At 42.7% G+C, this 21,087-nt stretch overlaps 1 protein-coding gene across 1 annotated transcript in view; it reads right to left on the bottom strand.

Moving 5' to 3' along the window:
- Nucleotides 1-21,087, bottom strand: part of Dnaaf11 (dynein axonemal assembly factor 11) — a 110,887-nt gene that overhangs the window by 48,741 nt on the left and 41,059 nt on the right. The window contains exons 6-10 of the mRNA XM_048457208.3: nucleotides 17,625-17,816; nucleotides 15,011-15,088; nucleotides 10,145-10,210; nucleotides 6,302-6,371; nucleotides 5,551-5,646 (exon numbers count right to left, since the gene is read on the bottom strand). Of these exons, the coding sequence (XP_048313165.3) occupies nucleotides 5,551-5,646; nucleotides 6,302-6,371; nucleotides 10,145-10,210; nucleotides 15,011-15,088; nucleotides 17,625-17,816 (502 nt within the window). The remainder of the gene's footprint in view (nucleotides 1-5,550; nucleotides 5,647-6,301; nucleotides 6,372-10,144; nucleotides 10,211-15,010; nucleotides 15,089-17,624; nucleotides 17,817-21,087) is intronic.

The raw sequence follows: 21,087 nt of genomic DNA on the forward strand, positions 1-21,087 counted from the left end.
CTCCTTTTATGAAGCTGCAGTCACCCTAATACCAAAACCACACAAAGACACAACCAAGAAAGAGAATTACAGGCCAATCTCACTCATGAACATCGATGCGAAAATTCTCAATAAAATACTGGCAAACCGAATCCAAGAACACATTAGAAAAATCATCCATTATGATCAAGTAGGCTTCATCCCAGAGATGCAGGGATGGTTCAACATACGCAAATCTATCAATGTAATCCATCATATAAATAAACTGAAAGAAAAAAATCATATGATCATTTCATTGGATGCTGAAAAAGCGTTTGACAAAATTCAACACCCATTTATGATAAAGGTGTTGGAGAGACTGGGGATACAAGGATCATACCTAAATATAATAAAAGCAATATACAGCAAGCCGACAGCTAACATCAAATTGAATGGAGAGAAACTCAAAGCCTTTCCACTAAAATCAGGAACACGACAAGGCTGTCCACTCTCTCCATACCTCTTCAATATAGTGCTTGAAGTTCTAGCAATAGCAATAAGACAACATAAGGAGATCAAGGGGATTCGAATTGGAAAGGATGAAGTTAAACTTTCGTTATTTGCTGACGATATGATAGTGTACATAAGCGACCCCAAAAACTCTACCAAAGAACTCCTACAGCTGATAAACACCTTTAGTAACGTGGCAGGATACAAGATCAACTCCAAAAAATCAGTGGCACTCCTATACACAAAGGATAAAGAAACGGAGAGGGAAATCAGAGAAACATCACCTTTCACGATAGCCACAAACACCATAAAATATCTTGGGGTCACTCTAACCAAGGATGTGAAAGACCTATTTGACAAGAACTTTAAGCCTTTGAAAAGAGAAATTGAGGAGGATACCAGAAAATGGAAAGACCTCCCCTGCTCTTGGATTGGGAGAATCAACATAGTAAAAATGGCAATTCTACCAAAAGCAATCTATAGATTCAATGCAATCCCCATCAAAATCCCATCAAACTTCTTCACAGACCTTGAGAGAACATTAATCAAGTTTATATGGAAAAACAAAAAACCCAGGATAGCCAAAACAATCTTATACAATAAAAGAACTTCTGGAGGCATTACCATCCCTGACTTCAAACTCTATTATAGAGCTACAGTATTGAAAACAGCTTGGTATTGGCATAAGAACAGAGAAGTCGACCTATGGAATCGAATAGAAGACCCAGATATTAACCCACAAACTTATGAACACCTAATTTTCGACAAGGGAGCTAAAGGTATACAATGGAAGAAGGAAAGCATCTTTAACAAATGGTGTTGGCATAACTGGATGTCAATCTGTAAAAAAATGAAAGTAGATCCATATCTATCACCATGCACAAAAATCAAGTCCAAATGGATTAAAGACATCAACATTAATCCGTCCACTTTGAACCTGATAGAAGAGAAAGTGGGAAGTAGTCTACAAGATTTAGGCACAGGAGGCCTCTTCCTAAGTAGGACCCCAGCAGCACAGACAATAAGAGAAACAATGAATAAATGGGATCTACTGAAACTGGGAAGCTTCTGTAAAGCAAAGGACACTGTCAGTAGGACAAAAAGGCTGCCTTCTGACTGGGAGAAGATCTTCACCAACCCCTCATCAGACAAAGGTCTGATCTCCAGAATATACAAAGAACTCGAGAAACTAGACACTAAAACTCTAATTAACCCAATTAAAAAATGGGGTACTGATCTGAACAGAGAATTCACAACAGATGAACTTCGAATGGCCAGAAGACACTTAAGGTCATGCTCAACCTCCTTAGCGATCAGGGAAATGCAAATCAAAACCACTTTGAGATACCATCTTACACCTGTCAGAATAGCTAAAGTTAAAAACACCAATGATAGCCTATGCTGGAGAGGATGTGGAATGAGGGGAACACTCATCCATTGTTGGTGGGAATGCAAACTTGTGCAGCCACTTTGGAAATCAGTGTGGCGGTTTCTCAGGAAACTGGGAGTCAACCTCCCTCAGGACCCAGCAATTCCTCTCTTGGGAATATACCCTAGAGATTCCCAAACATACTACAAAAGTATTTGTTCAACTATGTTCATAGCAGCACTATTTGTAATAGCCAGAACCTGGAAACAGCCTAGGTGCCCCTCAATAGAAGAATGGTTAAAAAAGGTGTGGAACATATACACATTAGAGTTTTACTCAGCGGTAAAAAATAATGACATCTTGAATTTTGCATGCAAATGGATGGACATAGAAAACGCTTTACTGAGTGAGGTAAGCCAGATCCAAAAAGAGGAACACGGTATGTATTCACTCATAAGTGGATTCTAACCATAATTTAAGGTCTTTGAGCCTATTATTCGTGATCCTAGAGAAGCTAAATAAGAAGACGAACCTGATGAAGATTATTTAGCTATCCGCCAGGAGGTAGGAAATAGTCAAGAGTCCCAGGTAACCTTGGGTGCATGGGGGGTGGGGGGGGTGGGAGGGTTGTTGGAAGGGGAGAGGGTTAGAGAGAAGGGAGTAGGGGAGGAATGGAGAAAGCTTGGTTGACCGAGATGGGGGGAAGGGAGGAAGGATGAATGTGGGATCAGGGAAGAATATATTTCAACTTAGGGAGTCATTTTAGAGTTTACAGGAAACTTGATTATATATGGGATCCCAGGTCCAAGGAGAGATCCCCAGATTGTTCTCTGGACAGAGGAGGGGGTGCCTGAACCGGCCTTGGCCCGTGACCATACTGATGAATATTTTGCTTATCACCATAGATCCTTCATCTGGCGTTGGATGGCGATACAGATGGAGGCCCGCGTTGGAGCACTGAACTGAGCCCCCCAAGATCCAAATGAGGAGCAGAAGAAGGAAGAAAATGACGAAGGACTGCAAGGGATACTATCACCCACTGATACAAGGGGTCGGATCTAATGAGAGTTTACCAAGGCCAGATGGTCCGTGACTGAACGAGCGTGTGATCCAACCAGATTCTCTGAATGTGACCGGATTTTCTGAATGTGGCTGGCCTGCAGTCTTTCTGAGAAGCCATTGACAATGACACTGGGACTGGTTTCTTCTGCATATACTGGATTTTTGGGATCCAGTCTGTTTGGATGCTCACCTTCCTGGACCTGGAGGGAGGGGGGAGGAACTTGGACTTCCCACAGGGCAGGAGACCCTGACTTCCCTTGGGGACAAAGAGGGAGGACGAGAGGGAGGGGGGGAGTGGGAGGGCGTTGGGAGGAGGGGCGTAAATGGAAACTTTTTATAATTTAATAAAATTACTTTCAAAAAAAAAATAAAATGTTTGTGGAGCTGAAAGGATGGCTTAACCATAAAGAGAGTATGCTGCTCTTGCAAAGGACTTGATTTAGGTCCTCAGAATCCATGGTGGAAGGTTCACAATTACCTGTAATTCCAGATCCAGGGGATATGACTCCTCCATCTGGCCACTTTGGGCTCTGCGCGCACACACACACACACACACACACACACACACACACACCATTTAACAAATAAATCTTTTATACAAACATAGGTTTTAATTCTTGCTGAATAGCTATCAGTGAGTGTCCTTGGTCCTTGGACTAATATCTCATATTACTTGTTATAGCCCAGAAAACTATGTGAAAGTTCCTTCTGCCAGCATTTCTGGCATCTTCTTTCTACTTCATTCATTCGGTTTCAATTATACTGGATTTTTCTTTTATGCAGTAGCCTCTCTTCCATCAGTTTCTTTTTACTTACTATTCTTTCTACTTAGCACAATACCTTTCCATAAATGGATCAAATACATCATTCAAGTCTCAATTTAAATGTTGTTTAGACACTGTTCTATTGTTGCAAAGAGACAGCATGACCAAGGCAACTCATAAAAGAAAGCATTTAACTGGGGGCTTGTTTACAGTTTCAGAGGCTTAGTCCAATATCATCATGGCGGGGAGCATGGCAGCACACAGGCAGACGTGGTACTGGAGAAGTAGCTGCAATCTACTTCCTGATCTCCAGGCCGAGAGAGACACTGCACCTGGTGTGGGTTTCCGAAACTTCAAATCCCACCCCCCCAGTGACACACTTCCTCCAACAAAGCCACATCTACTGCAACAAAACCACACCTTCTAATCCCTTTAATCCTTTCTAACAGTAACACTCCCTGGTGACCCAGCATTCAAATATATGGGCCTATGTGGGCTATTCCTATCCTAAACTACCACAAATGTCATGTTTTTATAGGTGCTGTTCTTGATCCTTCCATCTAAAGGAGTTCTTAATGTTACTGTATGTTTTATCTTCAGCATGGGGCCTAGCTCCTTCAACAATAATCTCCTTTGTTTAACTGTTTGTGGTCCCTTGGTTCACTCAGCACCGGGAACAGAATCTGACTGCTGATAGTATGTGCTCACCACACTGAATTGTTCTTCTACCTGGATTCTTCCAGGGGCTGCCTGTCTGGCTTTTCTAACACATCCATACTAAGAAATTGTATCGAGGGGAGCTTGGGTCTGAGGTCACCCACGGGGCTTTCTGATGTGCCTCCTGGCTCGCTTTTCCTGTCCTCTCTGACAGTTGTCCTTTGCTGCAGTCACACAGAATCACTTTCCAGTCACACATGTGCTTCACCTTCCTTGTTTCCTTGCCATTTGGCTGTTCTGTTTCCCATGAATCACAGCCAGCTGACCCTTCCAAATTGGTCACACGCTTCTTTATCAAATTAGCCAGTAACTCCACTATTTCTAGCTCATGCCTCCTTAATTGTTTTCTTCTCAGACTGTGATTATATACTTATAATCATGTCTCCCAATTAGAATCATTAACAATTCTTATTCATATTAATCATCAAACTGGAAGCTGACAGCAGGCAGGCATTCAATAAATGTATTGAACTGAACCACTGCCATACGAAAATATAGAACATCAACTACTTTCCTTCAAATGAATGAAATTTAAGGAAAATAATGTATTATATTATTAAAAAGCTATATTATCAGCATCACAGAATGGTATTTATATTGTAAGTTTTGTTCACATTCTCATTCTTAAAAATTATAAAAACTGGCTGGGTGGTGGTGGCACACGACTTTAATCCCTTGGGAGGCAGAATCAGGCAGATCTCTGTTAGTTTGAGGCCAGCCTAGCCTACAAGAGCAGAGAAAAAATCATAAAAACTAGAAGCCTGAAGTGTTAGTAACTTCCCCAAAGTTATAAAACTATTAAGCTGACTGTTGAGAAATCAAATACAGTATTATTAGCGAACCAAGGCCAGCTAGACTCCCATGCAGTAGACAGGATCATCAGGACCAGTCTCACTTAAAAGAACCATATGATCTGTCACTGCAAGTACTACACAGACTCTGGTCTGTAGAAGTGATCAGATTGGAAGGATGAGTCACCCAGTTACACCCCAGTCTCAGAAATTTTTCCTCTGAGGGCCTTTGCTTTCGGACCTGAGCAGAGGTAAGAGTATTTCTGGTTTTCTCAGCTAAGGGCACACTAATCAGAAGTCATCATTAGCCCCCAAAAGTCACACTCCTTCAAAAACCATCAAACTCAGACGTGAAGTTTGTCCAAATGCCATTTCCTACCTTGGGCATGCATATCAGCAAATGTCCTGTTGTTTGAGACCTTTTAGCGGAGCTCTTGTCAGGCTGGACCTCTGCAGAAAGGACAAGCTGAAACGGCTGGAGGTGAGAGCACCAGGGGGAATAGAGAACAAAGGCATCTTAAAAGGAAAGTCCACCTCAAGGGACATTCTCACCGTCAATTCATCACACACTGTTACATTAATAAAGCTGATCAGAAGCACTTGAACATGCTATATATGCCATTCCTGATATGCTTGGTTTATGTGCAATCTAAAGAGTATTCACCAGCCACAATCAGTGAAATCTTCATGAGACCACGTAGGGTAGAAGGGTCACTTGTAGATAAAACATCAACCTATTTCTATTTTAATGTCTCTCTGGGCTAACCCAAATGAATGCTCAGAATTGGAAAAAATGCTATTACATAATGATCAAAGTATAGTTTCCATGAATGAACTCACTGACCACTTAGAATGGACATTCAATTGAACTTTATGGCCATGATATGAACTTTGGAAGATTACAGTGTACCAGATGCAGGTTTAAAGCATCCATATTTCTGAGATACCGGAAGGTAACAGCCATCCCCACTGTATAACATCCCTGTGGTATAAAACCACACACCTAACAAACAGCACACTGGCTCGGTTTCTAGTTTTTCTAATTAGGTAATACTTTTTAAAAACTGGGACCACACAGCTTAGGTCAAGACTTATCTCTTAAAAGAACAATATTCCACAGTTATGCATACCTTTCCTTTGACCATTACTCGAACATACGTGGGCTGCACATCAACATCAATTAATGAGGTATCCATGTACCTTAAAAATTAAGTATATCAGATCTAGTAATTGTTAAAAAAACATTCATTTCAAAGCAGTAAAACATGAAAGCATGCTTGCAAGACCATTTTAGATGAAGAAAGTTTTAAATGTCCATGCTAAACTGGTCCTAAAATACCAACCTTAAATTCTGCCTAGTCCAGAGGAAACTCAACATATCAGCAATTTCATTTTTAGACATACAAGTACACTTGGCATTGATTGCCCCAGCTCAAAAATATCTGAGGTCTGAAATGCCAGAGGTTTTCAAAAAAATGGTTTGTCATATTCTTCCATGAATATTTTATTGAAGCCCCTAGGATGTCAGCAGCCTGTGGTGCTGATCCACCAGCTCTGCTTTCTAGATGCTCTGTACCCTACAGCTGTTGCACAGGTGCACAGGACCTTCACCGCTGGGGTGGTGGCTTCTTGCCCTAGAAGGTAGAAGCAGCTGAACTACAGTGCCTTCCAGGGACAGCAGCCACCCAAGGCCAGGCTGCTTTATTTTTCCCAGGCAGATTTTATACCCCATGTTAAAATAGGTTTAGTCCAGTAACTATATCTTAAAAACCGATTATGAATATAAGGAAACGGGGCAATGATTCACAATTAAGATGGGGGAGGGGCTCATCCAGGGAGCTGTGGTGAGGATCAAAGGCCCAAGCTTTGGACTCATACAGGTTTGTGAGGAATCCACTCCTCTGATTCCTGTTTCATGGCCTTGGACCGCATTCCCGAGTTCTTGTTCAGTCTGTTCCTTCCTCTGCACAGCAAAGAGCACCCTGCCCTCTAAAAGTGTTCAGAAGGCACACAAGCAGTGTTCCTCAGACAGTTCATGCTAATAGAGTATTATGTTATCAACTCTTAAATAATAAGAATGAAAAACGGACAGAGTTCTCTCCCATGCTTGAAATTCCCATGTGTTCACCTGCTCCTGCCTATAAGACCTTTGTTTGTTTCTTACCAGGTTTTTCTGGGGCAAACTACTTCTCATCTCCCTGTTTTTACTGCTCAAGCCAACAAGTTCCACTGGCTACCCCACGCTACCAACCACCAACCTCACAAGCCTGACATTCTGCTTCCCTGACCTCTCCCTTCTAACTTACTTTTCTACCTAGAGCCTTTCTCTCTCCGTAGTTACTGGCTAGGGGTCTGACTGCTTAGTGCCCATGTCCTCTGCTGGGGGCACAGGATAAAGGGAGCTGTAGTCATGTGCAATGTGCTGGTGACAAGCCCTCATGCCTCTCACAGTGTGGGCATGCTGTGTTTTTAAAATAAATCCATTGTGAATGGGTTGAACTCCTCCATAAAGTCTCATGTGCTGATAAACTCCAAAAACAACCTAAAAAGGAAAATAACCTGAAAGGATGGAAAAGGTGACAGCTATTTACCACCAAGACAACAACAACAACAATAAAAACAGAAATGGGGGCTGAGCATTGTAAGAATGTAGGGTGTGAAATCAGTATGAAAAAGATCCAGAGTTTTCTTCAACGGCAGGGAGGGCCAGGCAGCAAGTAGGCAGAGATTGGAGAAGGTGGAGGGAAAGAGTGTGGTGTGAAAAAGAGGAGAGCATCTAGGACTAACCCCATTCAGCACAGCTGAAGGGAAAACACAAATACCCAGAAACTGAAACATAAACAAGATGTAGTATACCTACACAATGGAATATTATGAAGCCAAAAAGAGAAATTCTAACACACGACACAAATAGATAAGCCATGTAGGATCCATCTATATAAGATCTATAAAATATGCTCATTTAAAGATACTGAATTTACATTAGTAATTAACCTGAGGAGGAAGAAATGAAGACTGCTTGATAGATATGGGGTTGAGGTAACAATCGCTAATGGCTAAACAGCACTGTGAATTTACCAAGTGCTACTGAACTATATATTCCAAAATGTTATGTAATGTGTGTTTTGCCACAATAATAAAAGCAAAGTTGATAAAAGACATAAATGATTATGTTCAACTCCTCCAATTGTTTACTGTGTCAAAAGTCAGTCTCTAAAAACACACCTTCTCTAGATCATTATAGAGTAATAGTCTCTCTTACCTCCCACAGCTACTGCCAAACAAAATGAAACACAGAACATGTAAGAAGCCATTAACTAGCTAGGCAGTGATACCTTTAACCACAGGACTTGGAAGGCAGAGGCAGGCGGATCTCAGTGAATTAGAGGACAGCCTGGTCTACAAAGTGAGTTCCAGGACATCCAGGACTGTTACATAGAGAAGTCCCATCTCAAAAAACCAAAAAAAGGAGAAGGAGGAGGAGCAGGAGGAGGACAAAGAGGAGGAGGAGGAAGAGGAGGAGGAGGAGGGGAAGGAGGAAGAGGAGGGAAATGGAGGGAGGGAGGAAGGGAAGGAAGGAAGGAAGGAAGGAAGGAAGGAAGGAAGGAAGAAGGGAGGGAGGGAGGGAAGGAGGGAAGGAAGGAAGGAAGGAAGGAAGGAAGGAAGGAAGGAAGGAAGGAAGGAAGGAAGGAAGGAAGGAAGGAGGAGAAAATTTGCCAGAGCTTTCACGGACATGTTCATGGACTCCATTATTGTCAGTCACTCACTCACTACCTGTGAGGTCCTCCTGGCCATTATTTCAGATACTGAAGACATTCAGGCCATACAACATTTCTTCCTGGACCTCAGAATTTAAAAACTCAATGAAATCTATATTTTGTCAGAAAGCAAGTGAATAACAAGAGTGAATGAAAGTTCTGGGGAAGGGCAGGCCCTGTTCTTCTCAGACAGTGGGCAGAGTCCTCTCTCATAAGGTGGCATCTCATCAGGGGTTGAAGGACAGAGACATTGATGATGACAATGACACAGGCACGGGAAAGTGGGTACAATTAGAATGGGCAGCACAATGATTAGATATCACCAGGGCAGTAATCAAAATCTAACACTGTCAAGAAATGAGGTGCAGTGTGACCTGGAAAGCTTCGGATTCTTGTTGCAGGAAGGGTAGGTGACGATACAGGCTGAGTGTGAGTATCAAACCCCGGGACCTTTAGAAAAGAGAATTAATAGTCTGCCATGGTCATGGGAGACAAACAGGTCACACCTTGCCACAGTAGTCACGCCTGTCCACTGGAGTAAAGTACAACTGGAAACCAGTCACAACGTGGGGAGCTCAGAGAAGAGTGTCTCTTGTGGCCAAGAGTTCTAAGGTGGAGTGAGGAGGAGAAGGCTGACCATCTAAGACTCATGACTATGTCACAGCATTTTGTAAAAAGAAGAGATCTGTCAAAGTAAAGCAACAGTCCTGGAATAAACAGTACCTGAGATATAGCATCAGAAAAGAGCACAGCTCTGAGAACCACTTCAACTCTGCTTGCATGATTCAAGAGCCCATAGCCATCCGGCTGCGGGGTTATTGGTTTCCCCCTTTTCATCTTTGTACACTTAGATTCCCATGAGGGATGTAGAGATGACTCAGTGGCTACGAGTACCTGTTGCTATTGCAGAGGACCTCGGTTCACGCTCCAAACAAATGGCTCATGACTACCTGTGACTCCAGCTCCAGGGACTCCAGTGCCCTATTTTGTCCTCTGTGGGAATCAGGCATGTACATGGTGCACGCACATTCATACAGGCAAATTTTATACATATAAAATAAAAATAAATCCTTTTTAAAAATTACAGTGAACACTTTATCTCTTTAAAACAGCAAACCGATTTCCATTTCAGTGTTTCAGAATTCAGGAGAATGCTACCTAGAAAGAGATCTGATGGGAGGGCCATGGGAATGAATGCATAATAAAGTACCTTACCTATAGACAGCCAGGTCCAGGATGATCTGGTTGTGTTTCTCATCATCTTTCAAAGAGAAATCAAGTCTATAAAGAACACATCATGGGGGGTGTGGCTTTAGTACGTTGTAAAGATAACCCAAACATATAATCGAAAGTAAATGACAACTGTATATAAAAATCCTCGAAGCCAAACATACTTTGCTAATTAGACAATAAGACATCTACGTTAATTTAGAAAAATCTAAGAAGCCTGAGTGGCCTATGGGCAGATTGCTCTTGCTGATTTTGTTTGACATGTGGGTTTTAAAGGTAAATCATATGCAAAGCACTTGCTGGGGTTTGGTGCAGAGATGGAGACACCTGGTGGCCGAAGTGTTCTTTTCCATTCAGTTTGAGTTTGCTAGAACCCAACTAGACTATGGCTGTCCTTTTGGGGACAAAAATGCTGGTCCTGCTTGCTGTGCTCCCGATACCCCACCCCTCAAGTCCCTGGCAGTCTTCCTTATTTTTCCTTACCACATCGTCTCATTCCTTTTCATGTTGCCATCTTTTGGTCCTGAGACAGTGAGCAACTTATGACATCTATTTTATAGCTAAAGAAACAGAGGTTCATGGAGGTGGAGATGTTCAGAGAAAAGGCATGGGGACCTGGATAGGCAAGAGCCAAAGCCCCTGACTCTTCAGCTATACTCCCTGGCTGAGTCCTAAGTATAACTGCCACACTGGCAGCATATTTTGTGGAATTACTTGGTCAGTTTCATTTTGAGCAACTCACTTACTAAACTGTAATCAGTATAAGGCAACAACATTAAAAAATAGACACAAATTGTTTGGAAAATACAAATTAATCTCTAATTTTGGTTATTTTTTCAGGTCTGCTGTGGCAAGGACTCTTGTCATTCCCAAGGCTAAACACACAGGCTTCTTCAGGGTCTGATATAAGCCCTGTACTCATCTCCTGGGAGCCTTCTGTGCGCTGTGCTCTGTGCTTTGATACCTTATCTATAGTCAGTTAATCTGAACTCTCTTCCTCTGTAACTTAAAACCAGTTTTAGAGGATTTTTATTTTTGTTTCCTATTGTTGAGGATCACTAGAAAAGTCCCTACAATTTTCCTTTTATCTCTAGTAATAGAACCCCACAAAACACATGCTACACAGAATAAAGAGCCCGTTTTCTATCCTCCCTTGATCCAAGGTTAGAACATATGAAAGAATGTGTTGTGGGCACTTCCCAGCAATTTCTCTTAAGAAACAATGTGTGTGTGTCCTTTCCTGGCTCCTTTATTCAGCCGAGAATAACAGATCACGCTAACACATGAATGGCGGAGATTATTTATTAAGCTGCTGCGATCGTCTAGGCAAAAGGCAGCCTCGACCCACTCTGAGATGGAAGTGAAGGAGCTGATGCACAGATGGACGCTGGTACTTTGGGAAGAAAAGTAGATGGTGATCACTGATAAAAGGCCAGGAGAGGAGAGTCGGGAATCAAGGGATTCGCGCTTTAGCATCAATGAGTGGATAATTGTAACCAAGATGGAGACGGTGGGAGGCAATCACGGTGGAGAGGTGAGAGCAGTAAACAGCGGCAGAGAAAACAGTTGTCCTTTCTCAGTCATGTACACCAACAAACTGATGCCACCTAGCTGACTGGATACTGAAGCCTTGAACACAGGGCAGAGGCAGGAACTTGTCCTGCAGTCTGAACCCTGTGATCAAAGCTACAGGGTATATTTTTTAATTATTTATTTTTGTCACATTTAAATTTGTTTCATATGTGATATATTTTGATTATATTCTTTTCTCTCCCACTAAGTCCCCCCAGATCCTCTCCACCTCCCTGTCTACCCAAAATCATGTTCTTTTTCTCTATCTCAAACAAAACAAAACAGACTAAAAATAATAACAACAACAAAAGCATGGAGTCCATTATGTGTTGGCTACTATTCCTGAGCATGGGCCCTGTCCTGCGGTGAGGTTGATAGAGCCAGTGTCACTCCATTGGAAAAGACTGACTTTCCCAGCAGACATCAATGGCAAGTAGCTTCATGATTCGGGAAGCTTTGCCCACTTTCCCTTCTTAGTGCTGGAAAAAGCCACAGGATTTGATGAAGTCCTGGCCCAGAAAACATGACAAAAGTAAAGAAGGAGAGCAGCTGAGAAACTTCCTCTAGAGCTCACAGAAGCAGGAGGTCCATCCAAGGATAAGAGCAAGAAGAGCCCACTTTCACAAGGAAGGGGATGCCCTGCTGGATCTAAATTCCTGAGACAGAATACGATGGGGGCTGGGCTTTGAATGCTCACCGTGCAATGATGGGACGATGAAAGTTTTCAGACAATGCAGTATTCAGAGGTGGCTTTAAGAAGAAACACAAAGAGCTGTGTGGTGGTGGCACATGCCTTTAATTCCAGCACTTGGAAGGCAGAGGCAGGTGGAGCTCAGTGAATTCAAGGCCAGCCTGGTCTACAAAGTGAGTTCCAGGACAGCCAGGGCTACATAGAGAAACCATGTCTGGAAAAAACACAAACAGGGAGAAGAAACCTAAGCAAAATGTCAGAGACTGGGTACTGACAAGTCTGCTAAGAAATTTGGCTACTGCTTGGGGCAGAGGAGCTCACAGGTCCTGGGGGAGAGGAGGTGCTGTTTTTGTTAAAGTTCCTGAAGCCTGCCTGTTTGCTGGTGCCATTGGTCCGGTAGAAAGGGGTGCTGCCGGAGAGCAGGGGTTGCTGAGAAGCTAAGCCTTGGATGGTAGGAGACAAAAATCCTGAATCAGTGAGTCAGCAAGGGGGCTGAGTCTGAGAACAGATCCAGCCACCACAGAAGAATAGTGTCTACCACAGAAACAGAAGATGCCTGGTTGAGGAGAAGGAGATGTGAACACTGCCTGTGAGCCACTGAGAGAACGCTTTTCAGAACAGTACAGGGCAAACACAGTTGACTTAAGACCTGTGGCCTCTCAACTGCACAGCGAGCAACAGGTAAAGGTGGATACCTCACTCCATGCACACTGAGCAGGAGGAATGCTCAAGATTAAGCAGTGCCTGGATTTGCGAGTTGGTGATGATGAACAGAGAGAGAGAGAGGGGACTGAGGATGAATTTCTGTGAGGGATATAAATACTAAATCAGGAAGAGAACACAGTGTCGGGACCGTAAGCACAGCTAGAGTGTGTGTAGGTTCCTGCATGAATGGCGCTTGTGGTTGCCGGGTGGGAGGGAGTCTGTGACACCGGAGATGATGTTCGGTGAATTGATGAGATTACGGCTCAGGACATGGGCTATTGATGGCAGCAACTAGAGAAATAAAATCAGGATCTTGTGGCTGAACTGAGGGGAGACAAAATATGTCAAAAGTCACCAGGATTGAGAATAGGGTTGATAAAGCAGAGAAATGGGGATCAAAGTGTTAAGATCTTCCATGAACAGAGAGGGCAGGTTGGGGACTGACTTGGGTTATGCAGAAGACAAGAAGAAGAAGAAGGGATGGACATTCAACAGGGGCTGGGAGATTTTAGGGAAAGGGAGTTGGATAGACTGAATCTTACCTGAGGTGTGTAGAGAGAAAGAATAGGATCAATGATGGAAGCAGAAACACTGACCTTAGTCCCTGGACAAAGATATGCAACACCCAAAGGAGGAAATGATGCTGGTGATGAGTCTGTAAGATCCAGAAAGTGTAGGTGGATGGTAGACAGGAACAGGAGGGGAGGGAATAGGGATAGACATAAGGGGATATAATTCTGATGAGGACAGACAACCTGGTACATGAAGGAGGAGAGATGTTCAAGGAATCCAGGGACTAGGGGCAGTAAGGAGTAATTTCTTCATAGAGGCTTCTCAAGAGAAGTGGCTTTAGGACAGGTAGGGTAGTTAGTGTGAGAGATAGGACTGGGTGCTCTGTCCAGGAAAATGTAAGGCTCTGAGGGTCTTCCTTCTTCCCCGTCAGGCTGGAGACAGAGCAGCTCCTGTCCCACACTCTCCCACACCAGCAGTACCTAGCCTAGAGTCAGGAACTGCATTCTTATCTGCTGGATGAAGAGAAGACATGCTACGCGGAAGACTATAGACTCGATCGTGGAAACCATCACAGTGTGTACAAGGCCGAGGCATCAGCTTCATAACTGTGTGACTTGGGCCATATCGCTGGCTAAGGAGATGTTATTCTGTGTCCCAAACATGCTTTCTGTGGAGATGAGCAATGCCTGGGAGGACTCGAGATTGTCTTTGTTGTGGTAATGGCATCCAAATGAAATGATGGCAATAAATGGGTTTTGAGTAATGAAATGAAGCTAATGAGATTTAGCCCATAGGCTTGTTATCTGCATTGTGACTGTAAAAGGCACTGTGGGTATGCTCTCTAGTTATCAGCTTTCAGACAGACAGGCAGACAGAATAGCTCAGGTATTCTGAGACTTGAGGCTTTCCAGGTTTTTCTCTCTCCTTGACTGAGGTATTTCTAGCACTGCCTTTCACTAGCTTTTGAATGCTCTGTAGATGTGTTCCAAGGAAAATGTAGACATAAAGGAGATGCCTCGGTGTTCTCAGACAGATTGCCTTGTAACAGAGTCTCAAAAATTCGTAAACACAACAATGACGCAGTGACAGTTTTCAGGCATAAAACTGTACATGGTCCAGGATTTCATGGGATGCAGAAAGAACTAAGATTCCCATATGTCAGGACTGTTTTCTAGAAACCAAGAGAATTATGTGCTAGAAATAATCAGAGATATCTAGCTTCTATCCATACACAAAATGACATTCTGTTACCCCCATCAAACTTATTCACAGTGGTCAACATGCTCTCGTCAGAGGAAGCCTGTCATGGAGGCCACAGCAGTGTGCGTGCACCAGTGCGACCCTCAGTATCTCCACCTGTCTTCACGTACTTGGCTTCATTGACATTCAGGACCTTCCCATCTTCAGTGACCAAAGTCCGGGGTGGTTTCACTTTCTTCTTATTTCCACTTAAGGTTACGGGTGACAGGAGAGACCGGGGGCAGGAGTGGTCAGGAAACACAAAATGAGTATGAGTATAAAAATTACTAATGCATCTTTGTGATATACTTTAAGAAACTTAATAAGGTATTTATTATTATATTTGCAATTCACTTAAGACTTTGTCCTCTTAATCCTATACTGCTAGTTAAAAACCAAGCCAAATTTTACGTGGTTATAGCTATATCTCCAAAGCAAAACTGTGACCAAGACAATTTGCCAGGGAATTTGAATTGGGGAAGTAAATTCCCTTTCATGAAATATTCATGAATATTTAAATGAGTCTATTTTATGCATGATTTACCCAGATAACTGTCAATTCTCCATGTGTGTGTATGCAACTTCTGCTTTAGTTAAAATGACAGTTTTTGAAATGCAAGTGAAAACTATCCTGTGGAGATAAAGATACCGGTACATAAGGAATGTGTTACCTGACACTTCTCCCAGCATCATTTCCAGGGGCAAGTCCCGAACTGCTCAGAATGTCTATCAACACTGGACTGATTGGCTCTACTGTGGTGCAGAACATCGAGCAGCACCTCACAGCTGTTAAAAATGTGTCTGCTCCTTACACACTGATGAAGAAAACTGCTGATGGGGTATTCAGCAGCAAATATACATACACCACAGAAGTTTACTTTTTTGTGTGGAGCTGTGGATTACATCAAGGGGTGCATACAAGCCAGGAAAGTGCTGGACCACTGAGCTAGGCTGAAGACCACTCTTTATCCGACTCAAACCACACTATAGGTTGATCTACACACAGGTTAGAGGTGATTCACACAGTTGCAGGGAGAGGAAAAAGCAGGGTGCTACCAATCCACACTTGGTCACTCTTACTATGCTGAATGGCAGTGTAGGAGAAGCAAAAAGTTAGCACATGTTTTTCTTTACAGAAATAACATTTGAATAAGTAAATGGGCATAGGTGGACACAAGGAAGGATGATATAACCAGAGGTAATCATGTGCCTTGAATTGTTACTGTCTTTTAATAGAGATTTTGTGTTATCTGACTTTATTGTTCTAATATCACATTCTTTTGCACAATAACAGAGTGTCCTGATCTGATCCAGCTATTTTAGTGAGTTGGGTCAAAAAACGGAGCCAAAAACACCAAGCTTCACTATTATCAGCACAGGCAAGAGTTCAGGTAGGACAAAAGGCACACCTGTGTTCTTGCTTTCTCACAGCTAATGAAAATGCTTGTGTATTTAAAAAGGCAGGCACATCTCAGAGACTAAACAGGGTGACTGAGACCTCCATCCAAATACGTTGTATTTTTTTAAGTATTAGGAAGAAAAAAACCTTCTTGGTTTTCTAGATTGCTCTAGATTTAGTGTAATATAAATTATTTATTCCATATATATTCAATATAAATAATGCATACACAATCAAAACATATTCAGGTACATATGTTAAGAATACTGTTAGTCTACAAACATGCAGAATTTATATTTCAAAGGGCTCCTAAATCTGTATAAAATCTTTGTGTTTAACTGGCTCATCTGCTTTTCTCAAAAAATATATATATATATATAGTGGAGTGTTAAAACAGGTCATATGTTCTGCTTAACATAGTAGGACCAGATGAAAAGTTAGGTACTCGCAAGCATGACAGCAGGTGGTGGGGTCAGGACATGGATGCTCATTTTCTGATGCGGCCCTCCTGCTCTTCTCAAAGCAGTATGTGGCTTTAAACAAATCACTACATTTTGCATCTTCCTATCTCTCCAAATAGTGAAGAGCATTGCACGAACGCAGGAGAGATTTTTAGGAGTCTTCCTACTCAGATTCTTGTTTTCCATTGACAATCATAGAAAAAAAAAAACGGTTTTTTTTTCCCACTTCATTGCCATGCAGACAACTATTTCAGAGATTATTGATGACATTCTCAAGCTCACAGATTCCAAGTATCCCTGTCAGTGATATATTTTACATACTAGATTTCAGTATTGCCATGGAGTGGAAGGAAACAGAGCCTGTTTATGAAAAGGTGCAGTTGACAAAAGAATTGCTTATGGATCCTAGAAATAAAGAAGTAGTGAAGTTACATCCAAACTCTTGGAAGTGGCACCGCACTGTGAAATGTCCGGGAGAGCTGCACCATGAGAACGAAAAGCTTAATGATTCTAATTCTAATTCTTCATTCAAATTAACAGAACAGACTTAAAGAATTTCATTCACCCCACAAAATAATCTTTTCCTTTGAGCCATACGCAGTATTTTTAACTGAAGCCAAGCTATTTCTAGATATACAAACAGCAGATTAAAAAAGGAAACTCCACCTAAAATGGCAGAAATCCATGATGTTCTAAACTTGGATTTTTATGTTAATAGAAGGTAACAAATAAAATTTAAGAAAAATAATCTACATTTGGAAAAGGCAAGATTCATGGGTGATGGTTACTAATGGTTTGGCGCAGACAGCACGTGAGGCATCTACATTGTGAACACACAGTCCATCAGAGAGGGCTGTCTGGTTCATTCATAGGAAAATGGAATACCTTAATTTTTCTTGGGCTTTACGTTGTTTTTCCATGTGTCTAAGAGTTTCCAATCTAGATTCAGGAGTGAACAAAGAGGGTTTGTTCCAGAATGCCAGGTCATCTTCACTTTCATCTGATTTCTTTGTGATGTGTTCCTTTTCTTGTGTTTCTGGTACCTGGAGATGGTCTTTGTCCTCTATGGAAGATGGGCTGGACAAAGCAAATAGAGCCAGAGCATGTAAGGCCAAGAATGGACGTAGGAGCTTCAACTTTAATGCTTCCTCTTATGATTTTCCTCAGTTAACTTCCTATCTGTGAATGACAAATGACCTTAGGAGTCCACATTAGCTAAATTGAAGGAAATTATTGCCTTATCATGAAGGCAGACCCTCATCTTCTGTCTTTAGAATAGCGCAGTATCTAGTTCAAATGTGCATATGCCTAGTTAATGTGAGTTGGCTGGGAAGCTTTATAAATAATAGAGATTTCTGAGCTCTCATTAGATTAGGGGCTCCTGGGTCTTTGTGGAATCTTGCAGGAGGTTCTGATGACCAGCTGGGCATGGAGCTCGCTGAGCCTTTGTGATTTCCCCACATCCAGCCCTATCCCTGTCACACCGCCCACTCTCCACATTGTTCCTAGTTCTGGATCTAATTGACAATTTGATCATTTGACGTCCAGGTTCTTCAGCAACCTCCCCCTCTAAACCCTTTCAGGAGACGCGAGGAACTCTCCTGCTATGCCCTCCAGTCTATTCATGGTTAACTTCTGATTATGATGCTGCATACATCAGCCGTTCTTTGTTCTCTCCTTTATTCTGTTTTGTGTATTGTCTGGGAATTAAATGATCTCTCCATGTAATTGAATGAGATTACACTGATATTACATTTGCTCAACATGAATTCAAGACATTTACTGTGCCAGAATCCTGGGCAAGATAGACCAAAAGACCACTTTCAGCACACGGTTCTGTTCTAGTAGAGAGAAAATGATACCAGTGAACAGCAAACGCTGGGAAAGGACTCTCTCCCCTCAAAACGCCCTAGAATACACTCTGTTAAAAAAATGGTATTCAATGTAAACTTATTTGAAGCTTTAAGTTCATTATTCATTAGGTTTTGGAGTTGTTAAAGTAGTTATAAAAAAAAAAAGAGTCAGAGACAGCCCCTGTTCCTGCTATTAGGAGTCCCATAAGAGGACCGAGCTACACAACTGTAACATATACACAGAACAACTAGGTCAATCTCATGCAGACTCCCTGGTTGTTGGTTAAGTCACTGTGAGCTCCTAACCCTAGGACAGACGACTGTGAGCCTTCCCATAGTGTCCTTGACCCTTCTGGCTCCTAAACCCCTTTCTCCTCCTCTTCCCCAGGATTCTCAAACTCTACCTAATGTTTAACTGTGGGTCTCTGCATATCCATCCCATCATCAGTTTGATGCCTGCCTAATGACAATCGGGCCAGGCACCAATCTGGTCACAGGAGATGGCCAGTTCAGGCTACATATCTGTTACTGTGACTCTTCTACTGGCTTTGGGATTCTACTTCTCATACTGGGTCACCTTGCCCAGCCTTAATGCTTGGGGAGGTGCTCAGTCATACTAAAACTTGATATGCCATGCTTTGTTGATACTCATAGGAGACCTGCTTTTTCCTGGATGGAGACAGAAGAGGACGGGATGGGTGTGGGAGGGGGAATGGAGGAGAGGAACTGAGAGGGGTGGATCGGGTGGGGGAGGCTGCAGTTGGGATGGAAAATAAATAGATGAATAAAAAATGGTTAAAAGAAATCCTCTACTTACGAAAAGCCAATACCACTATTCTTCTAAATGAACAGAGCACCAAGTGACTCCTTCTGACTTGTTGTCCATAGGTCACTGCACTGCTCTCCCAACATCAGAGAAGCTTCTTGCAGCAGACCCACAACTAGACCGTGTGCAGAGAGTGAGAGATTTTTAGAGCACTCAGAGTTAAATGGGATGTCTTATCAAATTCCTCCCTTAAGGCTCAGGGTCTATATGGAATGGTGAGACAGAAAGATTTTGAGGGCCTGAGGTGATAAATGACTCCAAGGAGACAGTGTCTTCCATACTCGTGAAGACTGATGAACACAGACACTCATAGCGACTTTGAAAGCAAGCACAGACCTGCACAGTTTCAAGCCAGACAAAATCAGCACTGAAAAGGGGAAGTGAACACACAGTCCCACCCCTAGCCAAGATGCCTGTTTGCAATTGGCAGCTGTTGGAGAAGGAAACTCTGTTTTCTCCAATGGGGTGTCACTGAAGGAAACAATTCAAATCACTGAGAGGAAGTGCTTTGCCCTAGAGCTAAAGTGTGGTATATTAACCACACTCCAGGGCAGGCTGCGAGCCTCATACAGTTGGTCAACACAAGTCAGACTCTGTGGTGTGGTATGTGTGTGGTATGTTGTGGGGTGTGTGTGTGTGTGTGTGTGTGTGTGTCTGTGTGTGTGTGACACACTTATGCACTTTTTTTGTTTGTTTGTTCGGTGTCTTTTAAGAAAGAGAGTGAGAACACGAAGTGGGTGGGTAGAGAAAGAGGAAGATCTCAGAGGAGTGAATTAAGAATCAAACATATTAAATGAAATTCTCAATAAAGAAATAAAATATAGAAAAGATTTTTTTAAAAAAAGCCAGTAGAATCATTAGCTAAGTGACTTAAGTCTTCAAAATTGAATCAGATCCAAATGTAGGTAGCTGGTGCTAAAGTGTCGGGGCTCTCCAGAGAATGAACACAGTTCCATCCTCAGCACTGCTTTCGAGTCCCTCTTTTGTCCCTCTTTCTACCTACCTGTGAGCAGAACCTACCATCACTGCTGAAGGATAAACTGAATTCAGCTAAGACTCACTTCCAGGCCTTAAAATATCTACAGTTTAAATAAAACTCAAGACTTCCATCTAAGCTGAGGCCCCTTACTCCCTCTCCAAGTTCCGGTCTGGCTTGGCCCAGCTCACAGTTGGTTTTGCCTGGGAGATGCGTAGTCTCCTTCCATTTCCTGCCTCATCTGTTGTTCAGCTCTGTGCTCGTCATTATGCCTGGTTAGATTCTCCAGCCCATGTCTGCCTGGGAGGATGGGAAGCAGAGGTAGGTGGTGGTCATGCCCACTTGACCATTGCTCCCGTAACCTTGCTGGTGCTGCCTCTGTCCAGACAATGACTTCTCTTTCCTGGGGTATCTTGGACATTTTCAGAGACACCATAAGAGTTCTCCAACCACACTGTTCCCTGCTGAGGTAGTCAGAATACTTGATTGACCCTTCTGGGACAACTCCTGAATGTCTGACCCTGACAATTCAGGTCACAGACTCTTATTGTGGCCATTCTCTTGGTGGTATCCCTTCAGAACACCTCAAGCCTGATTCCTCTTAAAATCAATACTTTCTTTGCCTGTAAGAGAGTCCCAGGTCAGTACCATGGGAGATGCTGGCAGTACCCCTTCCATGGTCACTGTGCTCTA

Source organism: Myodes glareolus, chromosome 19, assembly GCF_982192425.1.
Source record: "Myodes glareolus chromosome 19, mMyoGla1.1, whole genome shotgun sequence".
Classification (NCBI taxonomy): Eukaryota; Metazoa; Chordata; class Mammalia; order Rodentia; family Cricetidae; genus Myodes; species Myodes glareolus.